This window comes from Equus asinus, chromosome 9, assembly GCF_041296235.1.
Source record: "Equus asinus isolate D_3611 breed Donkey chromosome 9, EquAss-T2T_v2, whole genome shotgun sequence".
NCBI classification, from domain to species: Eukaryota; Metazoa; Chordata; class Mammalia; order Perissodactyla; family Equidae; genus Equus; species Equus asinus.
In genome coordinates this window covers 30,496,847-30,518,619 of record NC_091798.1, presented here as the reverse complement: position 1 = coordinate 30,518,619, position 21,773 = coordinate 30,496,847, and the positions used below count along the sequence as shown (strand labels likewise).

The following is a 21,773-nucleotide window of genomic DNA, read 5'->3' as shown; positions in this document are numbered from 1 at the left end:
AAATATGATCTCTAAAATTCCTTCCAACCAATAATTCTCAGTTTTTCTCCTTTGTCCCTGGGTAGGGCCCTATGTCCAAAGCCTTAGAATTGGAATCTGTCCTACATTGGTTGGGAGGCAGTTGGGGAAGCCTTGCCGGGAGTGTCAATCTTGGGAATCAGGCTCTGCCACTTACGGTGTGACTTGGCCATGATACTTCACCTTAGTGAGCCTCAGTGCCCTTATACATAGAATGGGGCCAATAGGTTGTGGGGAGGCCTGAATGGGACCACGTGTGTGAGGCACTGCGACCAGCCAGGCACACTGTGAGCACTCAGTGTAGGGGAGGACGGGGCGCCCCGTGATCCCCCTTCCACAAACCTTGCTTGCCTCCCTGCTGGTTCTGCTTCTCCTCCTCCAGCACCTTCATCTTGGCATCGTACTCGTCGGCAAGTGCCTTCCACTCCTTGCGGTTGTTGGTGATCCCATCCAGCATGGGTGTGATCTCCTCGTGGAAACGGGAGAATTCCTGGAAGAGAGAGAGCCTCTGGCACAGGGGCCATGCCCAGGGTCCAGGCTCCGGGGGAGGCACAGTGGGAATGTCCAGTACTGGAATGAGCTGCCTTGCGTAGCAGCCTCCCCATCACCCAGCGGGCTGCGTACTGATGCTGTGGGGCCTCCAGTCAACCAGATCCCATCCCTGCTTAAAACGCGCCTGTGGCCCCCCCAGCCTTCCGGACGAAGTGTGAACTCCTTCACAGGACTTTCAAACCCCTCAGACCCAGTGCTCTTCCCCCTCCACTATCCTGAATGCTCCAGGCCTTCCAAATCTCTGTCAGTCCCTCAGGGTATCTTTCCTTCTGTGGGTTCCACACAAGCTCTTCCCTTTGCTGGAACATTCTAACGTCCCCTCTTGTCCCTTGAAGCCTCCACTTAGATGTCACTTTCTCACGGAAGCCTCTTCTGACCCGCCAGGTAAGTCGAGTCGCCTATAAGAAGCTCCCGAGGCCTCTTTTCCCCATCTCACTCATGTACAGGCTCCCTTTGCCTGTCTCCCCGGGGGCTGTGAACTTGGAGAGGGTAGGGACATCGTTGAGGTGGCCCTGGCCCCACACAGGGTCTGGGGCACAAAGACACTCAGTAAATATTTGCTTAGCGAAATCGGGATCTTTGACGAGGATTCTTAAGGTCTCTTAAGTCTAAGAGTAGAAATACTGCCTTTGAGCACCACATATTACAGTTTATGAAGCGCTTTATCCCCTTTGATCCTCAAAAACTCCTGTGAGGTGGAAAAACAAGATTCCCCGCTCCTAGATTTTAGGTGAGGAAATCAAGGTGCAGATTGATGGAGTAGATTTGCCCAAGGTAAGAATGGCAGATCCAGGCCCCACTGCAGAGGTCCAGCCAGAGCCGGCGGAGCTCAGAGCCCCCTGGGTTCCATCCAGGCTCTGCCACAAGCTGTGGGACCTTGGGTAGGTCACCAACAGAGCTTAACCTCAGCCATGACATCAGGACAGTACAAGACCCACCTCCCAGGGTTGGTGTGGTAACACACGTCGAGCGCCAGCCCAGTCTGCCTTGTGAACAGTGTTACTGCTGACAGTGGAGACCACGGCTGCTCTGCCCGGTTGCTGAGAGGACCCCAACTAGACCACGTCATATCAGAGAGGCACATGCTCCCACTCTGGGAACATCTGCACCCCACCTTCCGAGCAGAAGGACTGCAGCTCGCACAGCAGAAAGAGCCCGGCTCTAATCCTGTCTCATGGCTCACTCCAGTGACCCCGGCCCTGTCATTTGTCACCTCCTCATGTGTAACATGGCCAAAATAAAAATACCAAATGGGAAGTGGCACAGATAACAAGGATCTGGGAGTGGTGGGTTCCTCAAGAGGGAGAATAACTTTCAGGAAGAGTTCAAAGAGGAATTCCGGATTCTGTTTTGACAATTGGGTTACTCCAACCTATCACACTTCCACCAACTAAGGACGTCAGGAGGGCATATGTCTGCTCTGCCTGCCCCTTCCCTGTCTGAAACCATTCTTAGTCATTTGTCCCACAACTATTAATTGAGCAGCTAGGGTGTGCAAAACTCCAGGCTCTGGCCTGGGTATATAATCACCCCAGACCCCACAGGGCTGTCCTGAGGACCAAATGCCACTGGAGATGAGAAGTGCTTTGTAACGTATCACCCATGGGTCACTTGCCAGGGTTTACTATTCCTGATATCATTTTGGAATCCCAGGTTGATCGAAGACATCTTGTTGGCTCTGAGGAAGCAAAGGGCCTACCTTGTAGACGAAGGTGCAGACGAAGTCAATGAAGCCGACCTGAAGCTTGGGGAGTTCGTCCGCCTTGTTTCTGTCCATCATGGGCTGTCATGGGGCAGAAAGAGTGAGCTGCACTGGGCTCCTCCTGGCGTGATGCAGTCAGGGGGACCCACCCTACCTGTGAAGCATTCTTGCCCAAAGGAAAAGATCGAACCCGAAACTCATCAAGTTTCCAGATCTGACCAGCAGTTTGCAGGAAATACAGGGATAGAGGAACATGTTAAATAACACCACAAGGATGCAATCAACCAAATCCAGAAAACGGGAAACTATGCAACAAAAGACCCACCATCTTCAACAAATAAACGGCATACAAAAAAAAAAAAAAAAAAAAAAAACAGGAGGAAACTCTACTGATTAAAAGAGATTTAAGAGACATAACTGGAGGGAGTGTGGTCCTTGATTGGATCCTGATTTGAACAAATCAAACTAGATTATTTTTATTCTCCTATCAGGGAAAATGAACAGAGATTGGGGATTAAAGAATATTAAAGAATTATTACCAATTTTGTGAGTGTGATAATGGTACTGTGGTTGTGTGTGTGTGTTTCATCTCTTAGAGATACATGCTAAAGTACTTACGGAAAAAATGATAACATCTGGGATTTACTTTACTTCAATGGAAAGCTAAAAAAATGCATGGGGGAATAGATAAAACAAGCATGGCAGCCGATTGCTAATGGTTGAATCTGGCCGATGGGGACATACAGTTTGTTGACTCCTCTCTCTACATTTTAAAATGTTATAAAGAAAGGCAAGAGATACGAATCCCACTGGCTCTTGCTGTTCCTGTTCAGGATGCTAGTCCATTGCTCACAGCCCTCCACTCTCCCTCAGGCCCTACCTAAGCTTCACAGTTGCCCCAGCATCCTTAGCACTGTTACAGGTTTAGCACATACCCATATCCATGGTTCTGTCCCCAGAATGTCTCTCCCTTTTCCCCGCCTCTACTTTCTAGCCCTGCCCTAGCTCAGGGCCCTCTGAACCCTCTAACTGGTCTCTGGTGGGGAGCCAGCTGACTGTCCAGCCGAGTTAGCTTTCAAGATCAATGGGTTCTCAGCTTTACAAAGTCTTCCCTTTGCACGCTCTGTGCTGTTAGAACAGGGCCAGGGAGGTGGACTCCTAGAATGCTGGAGCTGAAAGGGAAATCCAAGTTTCAGTGTCCACTTGTCAATCTCTACTTAACTGAGTGAGCTAAGATGTGGACATTAGAGCAGGATTCCCAAACTTCAGGAGGGCTTATTATTACCTAGGAGGGCACACAGTGCTGGGCCCCCTCCCAGAGTTTCTGCTTAGGTAGGTCTAGGCTAGGGCCTGTGAATTTGCATCTCTAACATGTTCCCAAGGAATGAGGTTGATGTTGGTCCAGGGACCACACTTTGGAGAGCCCCTGCCTTAGGAAAGGTCATCTCTATGGCAAGATCACACATCTCTATGTCAGGGGGCCCATCTGTGTCACAGGAAGGTCACAGATCTCCATTAGGATGGGATCACACACCCAGCATCAGGTTGACTTTCCCTCTCTACTCACAATGGGATTCTGCTGCAGCACTGAGCGCTCCAGGTCACCTTGTTCCCAGAATTCAGCCGCAACCAGCAGAGCTACCTGCAACAGGTAGACCCCCCACCCCCGGAGTCAAGGCCCAGCCCCAACCCTCCTGCCCCTGTTCCCACCCAACTTGGGTTTCCAGCTTAGCAAAAACTTAACCCCACCTCTGCTCCCCCACCCTCACTTTGTTGTCATCATTGGAGAGGTCTTAGAGTAATTTCCATGTCTTGGACGAGGAGGATGGAGCAAAGGTGGAGCTGGGAGAGTCCAGGCCACATCAGCTGCTGCCACCCCTACTGAGACTCCCCTCCCCTTGGGTCAGGAGGAGCCCATACCTTGCTCTGCACCTCCCAGGGCTTGGTGATGGCTGAGAGATCACAGGCGGTCATCATCATGGCCCTGGGCACAAGGACACCTTCCATCAGTCCAGAAACATTTAAGCCTGCCAATGCTGGTCAATTCCATCTGTCTCTCCTTTCTCTCCCCCCACTAGTAGGTGACCTCAAGCCATTGTGAGGAGAGGGGTCACCGCCCTATTGCATCTTGAGGTTGGGCTTTGAGGTCGGACAAACTTCAAATCCCGCCTCTGTCAATTACCAAAGGTTTGACCTTGGGCAATTAAACCAACCTCACTAGGCCTCAGTTTCCTTACCTGTAATAATAGTACTTTCCTCATGGAGTGGGTGCAAGATTAAATGAAAAAATGTGTGTAAAAATCTTAGCATAGTGCCTGAACATTCTACGTGCGCAGTAAACACTGGCGATTATCGTGAACACACACTGCGTTTTCATCATGTGCCGTGCACTGTTCTAGGCATTTCTAACATCAATTTCATTTAAATCCCAACACATCCTGAGTTCCTTCTCTCCTGTCTAGGGTAGAACGGAGTTTCTCAACCTCCTTCTCATCATCCTCCCGGCTCCTCTGTCAATTTCAGACATTTTTTTCTATAATTGATCCACGATGAAGTTTTCAGGAAAGCACTGGATGTTTCCTTTTCTGGGCTGGAGAGATCATGTGAAAATCACTCCCACAGCTGGGGAAACACATTTAAGTGTTTTATAGACAGAGAGCTGGTGTGTGTGCGGAATCAGGGGGAGGACGCTTGGGCACCAGAAAAGCCCATCCAAAACCTCGTGCAGGGCCAGCCCTGGTTGTCTAGTGGTTAAGTTCAGCACGCTGTGCTTTGGCGGCCCCAGTTTGGTTCCCGTGCATGGACCTACATCACTCTTCTGTCAGTGGTCATGCTGTGGTGGTGGCCCACATACAAAAAGAGGAAGATTGGCAGTGGATTTAGCTTAGGGTGACTGTTCCCCAGCAAAAATATATATATAAAATAAAAATAATAAAACATGAATAAAAACAAAGTCTTGTGCCCTAAGGACAGCACCACTCCCTTACGAGCCCTGGGGCCGAGGTGCTGTGCTAGGTGTTGGGGATCCAGAGAGGCCCACAGGGAGCTCACAGTCATTCAAGGAGCAGAACAAAATGTCTGTCATCACAATGTGCTAAGTGGGACAGCAGAAAGAAGTACAAGGTGCAAAAAAAGAAAAAAAAGCAAAGGTGAGAGCAACTAGCTCAGCTCAGGGGGCATCCCATAGGTGACAGTGGAGCAGGGCCTCACAGGGTGCATAGGAGCTCTCCAAGAGGGGGAAGAAAGGGTATAGTGGGCAGAGGCACAGTGGAGAGTACTCGGGATTGCCAGGAGGTGACCGTAGGGAGTATTCATCTATCCATCCTTATACACCTGTGTGTGCCAGACACCAGGCAGAGACTGCTTCCCAGGGTCCCTGCTCTCAGGAGCTTGCAGACGTGCAGGGGAGTGGCACATTTATCACACAATTGAATGTAAACATGTAAACAACTGCTCTGAAGGAAAGGAGCTCCATGCTAGGAAAATGGGTCTGGGAGGTCAGGGAGGGCTTCCTGGAGGAAGTGATCCTGAACAGATATCTGCAGGAGGTGTAGCTTGGTAAAGAAGGGAGAAGGGAAACACCTTCCAGGCAGAGAGAACATCCAGTTTCTGGAGGAAGGAAGTCTGGAGGAGGGAAACCTGGACATTCAAAGCGCTGGAAGATGGGAAGAGCTCAGGGAGCAGGAGGGAGAAGGGTAAGAGGAGACCCAAGAGGTGAGCGGGGACCGGAGCGTGGCCAGGGGAGGTCTTCACGCTGATAAATAAGTAGCAAGCAATAGCATATATTGGAGTATCTGAGGAAGCCATTTGGTATAAAACTAATTTGGCCCAACCTTGTTTTTCCAAAAGGGCCTGACGTGGCCATTGAGCCTGCATTGTATATCTGCTCTAAGCATTTGGTATTAAGGACAAATGCCCTTAAGATAAAGACGCAACTTCCCCCACATTGGCATTTCCTTAAGGATAAGTATCTCTCCTAGGCTGGGGATTGATTGCTGCGCCCACCCGCTGACCACCCAGCTCCCAGACAACAGACCTGGTACCTGCTACGTGAATCGCGACGGCTACGCAGTCTCGTGACTGTTGTAAAAGGGACATTCCAACCATATGTGATACATGCTCTTTGAGGGTATGTACCCACACTGTACACCCCACTTCTTTGGTGCCCTTCCTTCCTTGGGGAAGGAAGGCCCCGGGCTAGTCCTCAGATCTGGCTCAGAATAAACTCACCCTAATTTTGATTTATAGATCCGTTATGGATTATTTGTGTCGACAACGCTAAGAGCAACAGGAAAAGCCATGGAAGAGTTTGGGTAGAAGGGTGAAGTGGTCAGATTTGCATTCTACAGGCGTCACTGTGGCCTCAGTGTGGAGGGGAAGGCCAGCAGGGAGCCCAGTTAGGGAGCTATTGCAGGATTCAGACAAGAGAAGGAGCGGGCAATAAAAAGAAGTGTCCAGATGGACAAGGCATTTAAGAAGTTAACAGGGCTTGGGGATAGATTGGGTCAAAAACAGTCGAAAGTCGGCAATGTCATATGATTCAGTGTAATATATGCATCCGTCCTAAGGGTTATCATAACCATCACATAAGAGGATTTTGTAAGTGCACCCATTGTCGTCATCTTCATTATCCTCACCTTCATCACATTAACCATTCGTCCAGGGTCGCCCAGGTCATAGAGCTCAGCTGACTGAAGCAAGTTGAGCTCCTGCTCACCTGGCCCGTCCCCAAGTCAAACGTCTCTTCAACTCAGCTGTGCAGCTCAGTGGCTCCTGCCTGAGTCCTGAGAGCATTCCAGGCAGCCTGGACAGACATTCCAACACGCCCTAGAATTACACCAGACCTGGAGAGAGTGGCCTGCAGGGAAGGCCTGAGGGGAGCCTGAGAAGCTGTGGGTGTGTGGGAAAGGGGTGGGGTGACTTGGGTTCCAGTCCTTGATGCTCCACTGATGCCTGTGTGACCCCAGGTAAGTCACTTTGTCTCTCTGGGGCTCCCTTTCCTCATTTGTAAAACATTACATCAGGAGCTGGCAAGCTTTTCCTGTAAAGGGCCAGATAGTAAATATCTTAGGTTTTGCAAACCCCCTGGTCTCTCTCCTCAGTCATTGTGATGTGAAAGCAGCTGTAGATAATCAAGTCAGGGTCACTGATCTGTTAGGCTGAGTGCCTAGGGCCCAGCGTACCTTTAGGGGCCCATGGAAATGTTTCAATCTTAATTTCATGTAAAATCAGAAGAAAAAAAGAATATAATAATCATGAATAAATATAATAATGAATTCAACCTGGATTATATTTGTCTTTATACCAACACAGTCACAAAATATAATTTTTATTTATTTAGTTATTTTAATGGAGGATGGAGCCACGAAAGCAAAAGTGCCTAGGACCCACGGAAGTCATAATGCGGCCCTCCATAAAAGAGCAAAATTTTGTTTACGGGCACTGGAATTTGAATTCCTTGTAATTTTTATCTGTCAGAAAGTTTTCTTCTTCTTTTGATTTCTTTCCCAACCATTAGAAAATGGAATAGCCGTCCTCAGCTCACGAGCCCGGACGAAAACAGGTGGCAGGCCTCATATCCCAGCACAAAGGATCTCTAAGCCCTTCCAAGCTCATGGTTTGGTCAGACCTGAGCCAAGAGTGAAATCTGGGATTAAGTGCAGACATAAAGGATTTGACGAGGAATGGGGAGTCACACCCTCCCTCTAGAGTTATTTTAACATCTTGGCCCTAGAGTAAACATCCTCACCTAGAGTGGTCCAAGAAATAGCGTGCAGACTAGCAAAATTGGTTTAGGATGTGTCAGGGGGCTGGGTGTGGACCTCAGACTAAAGGAAGCTGGCTGACGCAAGCACTCCAAGATAATCAAAGCACAGGAAGGAAGCGTCGGGTTTTCTCCTCGCAGCAACCGATGCTGACACCAACTGTCCTGCAATTCAGTGCAGTTCTGACACTAACTAGTGCAGATGCCATAGGTTTAAGGGCTCAGGCTCACAAGACTGTCCTCGCTTCAGAGGTCAGTCAAAAGCGTGAGGTCCCCTGGTTCCCCACACTTCTGTCCCACTCGGCTACAAAGTTGTCGGCTGGTGGCGCCCCACAACTTTCCCTTCAGGTTCGGAAATTTGCTAGGGCAGCTCACAAAACTCAGGGAGACTCTACCTACGTTTACCAGTTTATTACAAAGGGTACAACTCAGGGACTGGCCAAATGGAAAAGACGTGGAGGAGACGGTGTGGGGTGTGGGGTGCTTGCAGAGTGTCCACGCCCTTTTCAGGTGCATCACCCTCCCGGCAGCTCAAGGTGTTCACCCACCCGGGAGCTCTCCGAAGTCTGCTGTGTGGAAGTTTTATCACGTGGGCACCGTTGATGCAATCCCTGACCACTGGTGATTAACTCAGTGTCCAGCCCCTCTGTCCTCGCCATAGATTGGGGGCGGGGCTGAAAATTCCAAACTTCTAATCAGAGCCTGGTCTTTCTGGCAATCAGTCCCTATCCTGAAGCTATTCGGGGTCCTGCCAGGAGTTGCCTCATTAGAACAGACACTCTTATCTCTCTGAAAATTCTAAGGGTTTTAGAGCTATGGGTCAAGAATTGGGGACAAAGACCAAATATGTACGTCTTATTACACCATAGGGAGCGCCTACACCACTACCTGTCACGAGAGAGGCTGCACAGCACTCCACATGCTCCGGCTCGGCCCCCACGATAATCCATAAGGTAGGTACCACCTTTATCCTCTTTGAGCAGATGAGGAAACTGGGGCACAGAGAGGCGAAGTAACGTGCTCAAAGTCCCACCGCCAATAAATGAGAGGGCTGAGACTTAGGCTGTCTGGTGCCAAAGCCGCGACTGTCTAACAGCAACACTACCCAGGTGTAATTACATTTCTAATCGCTTAACTGATGGCCCCCAAGATTGCTTCACAGAGGTGGTTTTCAGCCAGGGGCTATTTCTGCCCCCAGGGGCTATTTGGCAATGTCTGGAGATATTTTTGCTTTCACCACTGGAGAGGGAGGGACCGCTACTGGCATCCAGGGGGTGGAGACCAGAGATGCTGTTAAACATCCCACAATGCATAGGACAGCTCTCCACCACACAGAGTTTGTTTAATCATAAGTTTAAATATTTCCAAAGAATCTAGTTCATAACACAATCTAAATATTGACACTATAAAATAAAATTGTTATATCATTCTTTAAATACAAAGGAATCTAAATAGCATAGCAATTTCACAGCAACCGGCAGCCCATCATCCATTTAAAAACACTTGAATAAACGTTCCTTTAAGAGTCTGGAATTTTACATCCTTCCTTTTCTCTGTAAACTCGTATTTCCGCTTGATTTCCTCCACAGATTTCATCCTAATGTTCTCTATATGTGTGTGTACATGTGTATGCGTGTCTGTATGTATGTGTCTGTATATATGCATATATATTAATGAAAAACTTTCAAGCATGTATATATATATATGAAAAGTCTTTCATTGTTCACTCTTTCATACTTATCTGCAACCAACTACGTCCATTAACTGAAATTATATAACTAAAAATTTTTCCTTTGACCATAGGCCTCCAAGTGTTGAAAACTTTTTTAAAGTTATTATTATTACACAATTAACCAATACAACAAAAAATATACCTATTTTTAGAAATAGTTATTAAACACTCAAAGTAAATTTTTTGGGAATTCATCTCTTAAATGAGATGGGATGGGGCTATTTTTAAAAAATCAGTTAACAAATGAATATTTCCTATTGCTAGGCTGAGATAGGATTTAGCATCTGTTTTATGCCAACTTTTTATTTTTATAGATGCACGTAATTAGAAGTCTTGGGATGGAAGGAGTTTTGTTACCACAATGTCACTCAATTCTTTCAATTCTTCTAGATTAACTGCTGAAAATTATACTGTGATCACTATTCTGAATGATCTATGAGCTATGATTCAGTTAGGTTCTCCTTCAATTTTGTTTAAAGCAAATATTAGAATCACTCACTTGCTCAACTTCTGGGAAGCAGGCCATAAAGATTTGACCAAGCCTTCTCATGTGACCATTTATTACACCCTGACACTTTCTCTGAAGCACTTTGGTTAACCCAAAATATTCAGAATGGGTCAGGTCACTTAAAAGATTATTATTTTTAACATACCTTCCCATGTTATATTTTTTAGAAAGTGCTTTTATCTTTTTTTGTGTATAAGGAAGCCCTAAGCTAACATCCGTTGCCAATCCTCCTCTTTGTTTGCTTGAGGAAGATTAGCCCTGTGCTAACATCTGTGCCAATCCTCCTCTATTTTTTTTTTTTACAGATTGGCACCTGAGCTAACAACTGTTGCCAGTCTTCTTCTTTTTTTTTTCTTCTTCTTCTCCCCATAGACCCCCGGCACATAGTTGTATATTTTAGTTGTGGGTCCTTCTAGGTGTGGCATGTGGGATGCCACTTCAGTGTGGCCTGATGAGCAGTGCCATGTCCGTGCCTAGGATCCAAACGCACGAAACCCTGGGCCACAGAAGTGGAGCACGCAAACTTAACCACTCAGCCACAGGGCCGGCCTCTTTCCTTTATTTTTTGTATGTGGGCTGCCTCCACAGCATGGCTGAGGAGTGGAATAGGTCCATGCCCGGCATCTGAACCCCCAAACCCAGGCCACTGAAGCACAGCATGTGAAACCTTAATCACTCAGCCACAGGCCAGCCCAAAAATGCTTTTATCGTATAACAAGTTTTAACTAGGTTTTCATTGAAACTTTGAAGCTGCAGATTTGACTCATTTAATGTACGGAAATTTTGCCACATAACATAATTGGAAATGCCAGTCTTTTACTGTCAACGAAAGCAGGCAAATCAGACTTGTTTGTGTCAGAAAGAATCTAATTCTCTTTTTCAATTCAAATAAGCATGTTAGAATGCATCCCGATGACACCCACCTTATTTTTTATTTTTAATTTTAAGAAAGATAGAGGTATGGGACCAGCCCAGTGGTGCAGCGGTTAAGTTCACACATTCCACTTCGGCGGCCCAGGGTTTGCTGGTTCGGATCCGAGGTGCGGACATGGCTCCGCTTGGCAAGCCATGCTGTGGTAGGCATCCCACATATAAAGTAGAAGAAGATGGGCACGGAGGTTAGCTCAGGGCCAGTCTTCCTCAGCAAAAAGAGGAGGATTGGCAGCAGATGTTAGCTCAGGGCTAATCTTCCTCAAAAAAAAAAAGAAAGCTAGAGGTAGATAAATGGATGGGTATGTAGATGGACTAGTTAGATGGATAGGTAGATGAGATAGATAGATAGATAGATAGATAGATGATAGATAGATAGGTAAAAAGATAGATAGACAGATGGACAGATGGATGGGTGGGTGAGTGAATGGACAGATGGATGGACAGACAGACAGAGAGACAGATGATCGATTAGATAGTGGCATGGATGAAGTCAGGTGCTGCCACCCTCAGTACTTGTTATCGATGGACCTTTACCCTCATATCAGGGGACTACCTCTGGACAGTGGTACATTCTGTTGTGTATTGGTTTGATATGATTTCAAATCCATTTTTTAATGACAAGTGAAGTTGCTTCAATGCATTTGTTTATGACAAAGACAAAAAAAGTTGTTTCGAGACAAGAATGAATCAAGTTGTGTCAGGATGTCATCATTTCATCTGTTATCATCGATAAGAAGTCAGTAGCTCAGCTGAAGATGAACACTGCTGGGAGCTTATCGGTAATAAGATGTGGAGAAGAAACCACGACAAGGGGACATTTAGACTCTAACTGCCCGGAGTTTTTAAGGAATATTCAAGAGTTTTGGTCTGGGCAAGGCAACACTTGGCTGACCTAAATAAACTCTCTGAAGACCTTGGGTCATTAGCTCCTATGGTGGTAAGGGCGACTCCCTTATGTGGTGACAAGCCGAGAAGCGGGCCCATGAAGGTCAGCCTGCCTGGCAACACTGGCACTGTCGTCCCCTGGCAACAAGGAACTTTTATTTTGCGCTGGCCAAGTGCCTCCTCCTATAAAAAGGCACACCTTGATTAGATTTGGACTTTATTCCTTTCCTCTCCCTTTGCCTGGGACAACAGTGTGATTAATCTATCATTGGTTTGGAGTTATGTTACATTATCTCTTTATTGGCTCATTAAGAGATGTTATCCTGTGTGCTACTGACTTATAAAACTATTATAAATCCCCCCGCAACCTGTGTTGTGTAAACTATTGGTAAAGACAGTCTCAGAGTATAATTTTGCCCCCCAAAACAAAACACATTCTCTGAGGAAGATTAGCCCTGAGCTAACTGCTGCCAATCTTCCGCTTTTTGCTGAGGAAGACTGCCTCTGAGCACCATAGAAAGGTTTGAGAAAAGGCAAATTTGCCTTTATTTTGTAAAGTGGGAGAAGAGTGAGGGAACTGCCAGTGCCTCACCCACTGTGCTTTCTCAGGGAGATACTATTAAGAAAAAGAACATCGTTTCCCTGGACCCCATCCATGAGCGTCTGTATCTTGGAAGGCTTTGAGTTCCCTGGGGAGCAGGGATGCGGCCCGGAGGGGCGTGTGTTTCTCAATCTGAAGACTTCCATTTAAGACTAGCTTGGCTTTTACAATAACTGAAGTCCTGCCCTGGCTTTTTTGTTTGTTTGATTTTTAAATTAAACATTGTATCTTGGAAATCCTTCCTATCATTTGTTTGTAAAGTCTGTATGACGTTCCACTGCATGAAAGTACCATAGTGTATTTAACCCAGTTCCCCAGGATGGATATTTACGTTGTTTTCAATCTCTTTTGTGATTACAAATGCTGCTGCCATGAACAGCCTTGTACATACTCTGTGGCGCACGTGTGGGAAGATATCTGGAGAGTAAATCCTTGATGCGAGACAGCTGGGTCAAAGAGTATGGGCACTTACAATTTTAATAGGGATTGCCCTCCATAAAGGCTGCACCTGTTTGTATTTCCACCACGGCGAAGGAGATTGCCCATTGCCCCCCATTCTGCCCTACACAGTGTCAGCAAACATTTAATCTTTGCCAATGGGAAGGGTGCAAAATTACATCTCAGTGCAGTTTCATTTTGCATTTCTTTTAATATAAGTAACGTCATCATCATCTTTTCATATGTTTATATTCTACTGTAATTCCTTTTCTGGAAAATGTCTATTTGTGCCCTTCACCATTTTTCTATTGGACTAGTCTTTTTCTTGAATTGCACTGTTAAAAACAAGACAACAAGCCCCAAATGGAGTCACTTATGCTAAGCTCCACGTCACCACACTGAGACAATTACAGTGTCGGCCTCCCCCAGGAACGGAATCCTAAACTAGTCAATGAGGAATCACCTGGTCAGCACTAGTGAGGTCATCTGCCTGAGAGATCCCTGCTGTCCTCTAAAAGAAAGTGACCTTGCCATAACCGACCCACTTTTTTTTTTTTGAGGAAATTAGCCCTGAGCTAACATCTGCTGCTAATCCTCCTCTTTTTGCTGAGGAAGACTGGCCCTGAGCTAACATCCGTGCCCATCTTCCTCTGCTTTATATGTGGGACGCCTACCACAGCATGGCTTGCCAAGCGCTGCCATGTCTGCACCTGGAATTCGAACCGGTGAACCCCGGGCCGCCAAGAAGCAAACCTGACCACTGCGCCACCGGGCCAGCCCCTATGGCTTCTTTTTAACGACCGTGTAATGCTTCCTACATGGATTACCATCTCTTATTTAACCAGGTCCCCACCTGGAGGCATGTACCTTGTTTTCAGTCTTGTGTTGTGTGAAACAGCTACAGCTTTGGCATTTATCTCTGAGATCAGTTCCTGGAAGTGGGATTAACGGGTCCAAGGGGATGTGCATGTGAAGTGCGTCTAGATGTCACCAAGTTTGGCTGCAAGGAGGATGTGCCAGTTATCTGGGGATAAACCACCAACCTGATACTCCCTTGGGAACCGGGTCAGGCCTTGTCTCCCCTGATTGTCAACACCCAAGACCCATCACAGGGGAGCCAGAGGACCATTTGGCTTGGGCCACATATTCACAAAAGGCCTCAAATTTACACTTCTCACTCTGTCATCAGTTGAGGTAAATCATGGAAGCACATTGAGAGAAGTGAAAGAAGATATTCACCAAAGAACTTAAATTTCTTTTTTTTTTTTTTGGCTGAGGAAGAGTCACCCTGAGCTAACATCTGTTGCCAATCTTCCTCTGTTTTGCACGTGGGACACCACCACAGTATGGACACCGACAAGTGGTATAGATCCGCGCCCAGGAACTGAACCTGGGCCACAGAAGCAGAGCACACACAACCTAACCACTGGGCCTCAGGGCCAGCCCCCAGAAAACTTAAATTTGAGTCCCATTACCAGACCTTATGCCATCAAGGCACTATAAATTTCATAAAAATCATGTAACTAATTTGTGAACAGCATGGCTATATTACAGGACTTTGCCATAATTAAGAAACACTAAAAAAAATTAAGCCTATTATTTTGAGTGACACATAGCTATCACTCAAATAATAATTGATATAATGCTCTACGTTTTATCAAGAAAAGTTATATCACTTTACCACCAAAATTCTGAACTTGATGATAGAAATACTTCAAATATTATACTTTTTTGCACAGAGAAATAAAATAATAGTTTTGTATTTTAGTGCTAAAACAAAGATTAAGCATATATCATCATTTCTGCAATTCTGTTTTGGCATAACTTCATTTTTTCCATATGTCAGAGGCCTCTAAAATGGAAAGTGTCCCCGGGCTCTCTTGAGGGCTGCAAGGCCTGTCAGGGCAGCTTGTAGCCTCATGACCCTGGGCTTAAGAGGATGAGAGGTGAAGCCCCGTTTCAACTCACATGACAATTTCCTTCCGTGTCTGCTCCAGCATCATGTACTGTGTCCACTCCTGCTGAGTCTCGTATGTCTTAGACTGATCCACGATCTTCTGGAACATTGTTCTCTTCCTACAAAACACAGCAGTCTGTTAAAGGAGTCCATCTTAGAATAAGGCAACACTGGCCTTCTAACACTCACTGTTTCAGACGGAGGCTTATTAAAACAACATAATTAACAAAACAAGGCCTGGGAGTGCAGACCCAGGACCTAACCTAGACTCCGTCAGGGGTTTGTTATCTGATCTTAGCAAAGCCCCTGGATCTCAGCTTCCCATCTGGACAACCCAGGTAACAATATCTAACTTGCAGAGTTGTAGTGAGAATTAATTTTTCATAGCACAAATGTTGTGCCTGGCACACAGGACATATCAAATCTATTGGAACTGTGATGTTTGTTATTGTTATAATCATTGTTATTGTTATTCTTAAAATGAGAAGACCAACTTGAAATACAGGGCGAGGTCTGTGGCGATGATCGCGATGTCCATCATGTGGATTGCATGCTCATGCTGCCTGCGATTGAGGTTTTGAAATATATTCAGGCTCTAAAGAGAAAATCGCAGGGGAAATGTGAGAAGTGATGCCGGCAGTAAAGTCACCCAATTACTGATGCTCACCTTAGATGATAAAAAAGGCAGCCCAGACCAATGGGGAGGGGCTGCCTGGCCACACTCAGGCATCTGGTGAGACGTGGGCTCCTGTGCAGGCCCTAACACCAGGGCAGAGGGCCCTCATCCTACCTCATCTCTCAGCAATGTTTTGCCAAACTCCAAGTGGTGTCTTTCCAAGATGGAGGACCCATGGAGCTTGGCCAGTGGGTTCTGGGATCTGAATGGGAGAGAAAGACAGAATCAACATGGAATGGCTGAGATAGAGGTTAAAGACGTGATCCAGTCCTGCCACCTCCTAATTCTGCAGGCAGAGAGGTGGAAGTCCAGGAATGAGAAGGAACTCGTCACACAGTGAGACGGGGGAAAATAGGGAGAGTCATGAGGGCGCCACTGAACTCCCACAAGCAGCGTGTTTGTTCCTGTCTTTCTTCAATAAATACTCATTGAGCCTACTATATTGAACCTACTATATTGCAAGCACTGAGCTCAGAACTTAGCTTCCCACAAGGTAAAATGTAGACACAATCTCTAGCCTCGGAGCAGCGTGCAAGTATCCAGAAGACGCAGAGAAGCATGCTCTAGTGCTTGTCAGTGACTTACACGCTGTGGGCCCTGGGCAGAGCCTCAGCCTCCTCATCTACAATATGGGTATAACACTGGTCCCTTCTTTGTCCAGCCCACGAGGTGGTCACAAGGGTCCACCGAGAGCACGGTTCAAGGACTATGCTGCAGAGGCTGTCTGGAAAAGAACCTCTGTGAGGACAGGGACCATGTCTGCTTTGCCCACCATGGTACCTCCTGTGCCTGGCCAGGGCCTACCACACTCCTATGAGGAGCGTTATCAATACAAGGTGAAGGAGTGAACCGTTATCTGTTACTAACATCCTGGCTTAAATGAGTCCAGCAGGTAGGAAGGGAAGAAGGAGGGCGAGAGACTTTACTGTGTTAGTTTCCCATGGCTGCTGTAACAAATTATCGCCAACTTAATGGCTTAAAACAATAGAAGTTGATTATCTTACGGCTCTGGATGTCAGGCGTCTAAAACAGGTCCACAGAGTTGCTTTTGTTCAGGAGGTTCTAGGGGAGAAGCTGTTTCCTTGCCTTTTCTAGCTTCTAGAGGCCTCCTATATTCCGTGGCTTGTGGCCTGTCTTCCATCTTCTAAGCTGGCAGTGTAGCATCTTCCCTCCTCTCCGACCTCCTGCCTCCCTCTTATAAGGACTCTTCTGATTCATGGGGCCCACTTAGATAACCCGGGATAATCCCTATATTTCAAGATTCTTAACTCAACCACATCTTCGAAGTCCCTTTTGAATGTAAGGCAACATTTTCCTAGGCTCTGGGCATTGGGGCGTGGACATATTTGGGAGTCATTATTCTGTCTTTCACAGGAGTTTACCCAGACCCAAAGGGCAGGTGGAAGTGGGAAGCTGTGGACAGCAGGACTTCCCCGTGGCCAGTGCGTCCATCTGGATCTGAGTAATGAATTCCAGGGGTGGGCGGCACAGAGGAGGGCCAGGAAGGGCTGACTCACTTCATCTGGTAAAGGTTGTTGGTGCCTCTGTGGTCAATGTCATGGCAGAAGGCAGCAGTGACCATGGCCAAAGCCTCCAGATCCGTGAAGTAGCGCTTCAGCTTTCCAGTCTGGAAGGGCAATCAGAGATGTCACTCGTTCCGTTCTTGTGGGGGTTGGAAGCCGAGCTGAGAGGGCAGGTGTGAGGAGGAGGGCCCAGAGCTTGGAAACGTAGATTAAATCTTGGTTCTACCCCTGGAGCCATAGCATGACCAGATGCCTGGGACTGAGGGGTTTTCTGGGTTGTGGGACTTTTTGTGCTAGAACTGAGACAGTCCCAGGCAAACGGGGATGGTTGGTCACCCTCTCCTGAGTGAACTCAGCTGGTCCCATCTCCCTCTGGATCTCACACGGGAGCTGGAGGGCACTGGACTAGATGATTGTTGAGAAACTTGCCACTGTCAGGTTTTAGGGTTTGGAGGGTCCTTGAACATGGCCAGACTAGTAAAGCAAATCTTCCAAACCTGGTCTACCGGTTTGGCCCAGCCCAGGAGAAGCCTTCCCAGAGCCTCCTTCAAGTCCTTAACTCCTTGTTTGTGCTGGGTGTTGGAGTAGAGGGTGGGAAGGAGCCCTGGAGAGGTGATGCTGACTCTGTGACTCCAAAAATTAAATCAAGTCTAAGTGGTGTCATTGTCACCTTCTAGGGTGGCCTGGCCAGAATTCCTGCCTCCAGGCCCTAGTCCCTACTCTGGTCTGACCATTCCAGCCAGGAGGGAAAGGAAGGAACATGAGGAGGCGGGGCAAGGCAGAGATTTACATCATAATCTGGATGGGAAAACACTTTTAAATGAAATACACAGGGCTCCGAACCCTCTGAGCCAAAAATACTGACACAAATACACACGGGTATGTCCATCCAAGGACACTGTAGCACTGTTTGTAATAGTGAAAGATCGAAAACAACCCCACGTCCAACAACAGGGGGCTGGGTAAAGAAACTATGGTGTATTTAGACAATACAGAGTACTATGCAGCCATAAAATTACATCATGGATAATAAGCCTTGAAAACATTATGCTAAGTGAAATAAGCCAGACAGAAAAGGACAGGCACTGCACAATTCTACTCACACGAGGTCCCTAGAGTGGACAAATTCATAGAGACAGAAAGTGGAATAGCGGTCACCAGGGGCTGGGGGCGGGGGAGTGTGGGGAGTTGTTAATGGGGACAAAGTTTCCGTCTGGGAAGATGAAAAGGTTCTAGAGATGGAGTAGAGATGGAAGCACAACATTGTGAAGGTACTTAATGCCACTAAACTGTACGCCTAAAAATGCTTATCATGGTAAATTTTATGTTAGGTATATTTCACCCCAACAAAAAAATTTATATATGTATATAATCTGATATATTTATATTTCTTCAAATGAAAATAGCATATTACAGAATAATTATTCCACTGGTCATAAACAAAATAAACTGTGTGTGTATGTGTGTGTCCAAATGTGTCTCTATGCTCCCAGAAGAAACTGTGGAAGGACGTGTGCCATGGTGACCTCCAAATCACCCGACTGGGGTTGGGGCAGACCGCAGCTTGCCTCACTTTTATTTTATATGCTTCTCTATTCTTGGAATTCTTTTATGCTAAGCATGTGCTCCTTTTGCATCATTTTAAAAAGCAAATAAATAGAGAAGAACAATGTTGCTCTGCTGTAGTGGAGCTGCAGGAGGTTGTCTGGTGTGGAGGGAGCCCTCGGCCACCACGGTGCCGCCGGGCATACCACCAGCAAGGAGAACATGGTCTGCCCCACGTTGAAGCCGTGCCTCCAGTTGTGGTAGGTGATCCGGCGGTAGCCCTTGCTCAGGGAATACATGAAGCGCACCAGGGCCTGCAAACACATGCACAGCAGTGAGGCAGCACGCTCCCTACCAGGGGCCTGGGGCCCTGCCTCCTCCCACCCTGACTCTGGACCAGGAGGCAGTAACTAGCAATGGATGCAACAATACCGTGAAAGCACTTTGCTAGCTGTGAAATACTGCAAAAACGGACGTTGTGATGAAACCAGGTAGATTGCACTTAATCCACCAATTAAACTTCATCACTGATTCCCAAACTGAGACGCGGAGGGCTACTGTCCCAGGAGAAACTAACAGAAGCTTCATAGGGGAGGAAAACAAAAGGGGTCTTTTAATCAGTGGTTCTCAAACTGGAGTGTGCATCAGAATCACCGGGAGGGCTTGTTAAAACAGCTTCGGATTCATCAGAGCAGAGAAAGAGACAGAGACAGAGAGAGAGAGCACGCGTGTGTGAGCAAGGAGAATTTGCATTTCTGATACATTCCCAGGTGGTGCTGATGTGGTTTGGGGCAAGACTTTGAGAACCGCTGCTTTAATCAAAGAGGTCTGGGAAATTCTGGGCGGGTACACCTGACACCCCCACCGTCTCTGCCCAGCCCGCATCTCTCGACATTCACAGCACACCCTAAGGAATCCTGCAGGGAAAAAGTCTTGTTTAAATTGATTTAACCCACATTTTCCACCCTGGGTGACTACAGGACTGTTTTCTGCAACCCATTTACTCAGAGCCTTCAGAACTCAGTGCCTCAGAACCCCCGAATGTGCCCCAGTGCCCCCGAAACGCCACAGGGCAGAGGAACTGGGAGTCTCTTTTCTGATAAATGACTCATCCGTGCACATGACTAATGCTTTAAATCCTAAAAGCCAGGGGTACACTCTTTTTAAGGCAGTCTACGGCTGAGTTTAAAAAGAAAAAAAAAAAAAAATCCCAGCAAGCAAACAAGAAAAAAGGAAATTAAAGAGGTTTGTTTTGACCTCACCTCCTGGGGAATGTGAAACTTATCCACCACTTTGAGCTCATAATACATCTGGATCCCACATTTCACCAGCTCCAGTTCTGTCAGGGGCAAATCGCTGAAGTGGAACTTGTTAATCTCGTATTTCTCTGCATCTGGCAGCTCTCCTTGCTGTGTAAGGACCAGAGTCAAGTGATTAGGGCACATGATGTGGCCTGGGTCTCTTCCTGTCTCCCCCGAGGCCCGTCCTATCCCAGGTCTGCTGGGAGGATCAGAGCAGAGTGGCAAGGGTCGTGCTCTGCAGAGACCCCCGTGCACGCTCGCTCGGGCGCCACCTGCACTTGATAACCGTGAGGGCCAGTGCGGCCCCGCCCCGCTCACCAGGATGTCCGCCAGTTCGTCTTCCTCGCATTCCCACGGCTCCTTGCCGTACACCTCTCTGGTTTTCTGCCAGGGCCCAAAGGAGCAGAGGAAAAAAACCCAAAAGGTTACTACATCTAAGGTCTAAAGATGCCTCCACTTTTCCATTTCCATTTCTCTCCTTCCTCCAGTCCTTGCAACAGAGCCCCCAGCTCAGAGAGGCCCCTTCAACATTCATTGAAGAGCAAATTCAGTCATGAACTTTGGAGTGGTGGAAACTGGCATGTAAATTCGAGCTCTGCCACTTAGTAGCAGTGTTATACAATGCCTTGATCACCCCATTTCCTCATCTGTAAGATGGAGATAATAAAAGTACTTACCTGGTGAATTAAAACTAGATCGTGCTAATTTAACTTAATTTTAAAAAGTCATTTTTTAAAAACCTGTACAACGAAAATAATGCATGTAAGCATAAACACTCAGTGCACTGCTCACACATAGTAAGGATTAGAATTAATGTTGTTGAGATTTTTGTTATTATTACACCCTGGGAGTCAGTAGGCCTTGCTCAAGGTCCTGGCTCTTCCTCACACTTACTGTGTGACTTCAAGCAATTTCCTTCCCTCTCTGGGCCTAATTCCCCATGTACCAGAGGGATGGGAAGCTGGACTCAGTTACTTGTTTCTGATTCCTTGACCCAGAGCACCATCTATTAACTTTTACCTGGCTCACTGAGGCTATGCCTCCGTAGGTCCAACATGTCCATCATTTGGCTGAAATTATGGATCGAGAAAAGCAAACCATAAGTCAATTCATACAAACTGGATGTTTTCTTCTTTGAATTTATCAGTTATTGGGATGAAATGATTAAATTTGTTGTGCTATCTTCCCAGCTTAAGAAATGGCCTTTGAAAACTTTGTGTGTTGTTTCAACTGATGAGGTCTATGAGCCGAGGTCTTGAGAGCTCAGCTGAGCAACATATCCGACACCATTTGGCTAACTCAATTTGCTCCTGAAATCTTGGTCTCTTTGAGACCAAAATTCCAGGAATGCTAAATCACTGATTTTCATATATATTTGAAAGCATCTCTTCTAATTTCCTACCCCAGGTAGGACTCTCCTCTATAGCACCCCTGATTTATGATCATCCAACCTCTGCTTGGATACCTCTCATGACGGGGTGCTCACTACCTCCTAGGCAGCTCCTTCGTAAGAATGTTAGAGGATTTGCTCGTTATCCTCATAAAGGTTAAGTGAGGCCTATGTAATGAGCTGGGTGATTTGGGGACAAGTTACTTCATCTTTCTGGACCTCAATTTCTTCATCTCTACAATAGGGGA

At 46.8% G+C, this 21,773-nt stretch overlaps 1 protein-coding gene across 3 annotated transcripts in view; it reads right to left on the bottom strand.

The window, feature by feature from the left end:
• Positions 1 to 21,773, bottom strand: part of PDE6A (phosphodiesterase 6A) — a 60,416-nt gene that overhangs the window by 1,464 nt on the left and 37,179 nt on the right. For 2 of the 3 annotated variants that reach the window (XM_014852612.3, XM_070517201.1), the window contains 11 exons: positions 20,454 to 20,519; positions 20,097 to 20,243; positions 19,041 to 19,148; positions 17,284 to 17,393; positions 15,881 to 15,968; positions 15,585 to 15,685; positions 15,102 to 15,209; positions 4,193 to 4,256; positions 3,840 to 3,914; positions 2,270 to 2,353; positions 361 to 508 (listed from right to left, as the gene is read on the bottom strand). In XM_014852612.3, the coding sequence (XP_014708098.3) occupies positions 361 to 508; positions 2,270 to 2,353; positions 3,840 to 3,914; positions 4,193 to 4,256; positions 15,102 to 15,209; positions 15,585 to 15,685; positions 15,881 to 15,968; positions 17,284 to 17,393; positions 19,041 to 19,148; positions 20,097 to 20,243; positions 20,454 to 20,519 (1,099 nt within the window). The remainder of the gene's footprint in view (positions 1 to 360; positions 509 to 2,269; positions 2,354 to 3,839; positions 3,915 to 4,192; positions 4,257 to 15,101; positions 15,210 to 15,584; positions 15,686 to 15,880; positions 15,969 to 17,283; positions 17,394 to 19,040; positions 19,149 to 20,096; positions 20,244 to 20,453; positions 20,520 to 21,773) is intronic. The other variant, XM_044777841.2, reaches the window with a different exon arrangement.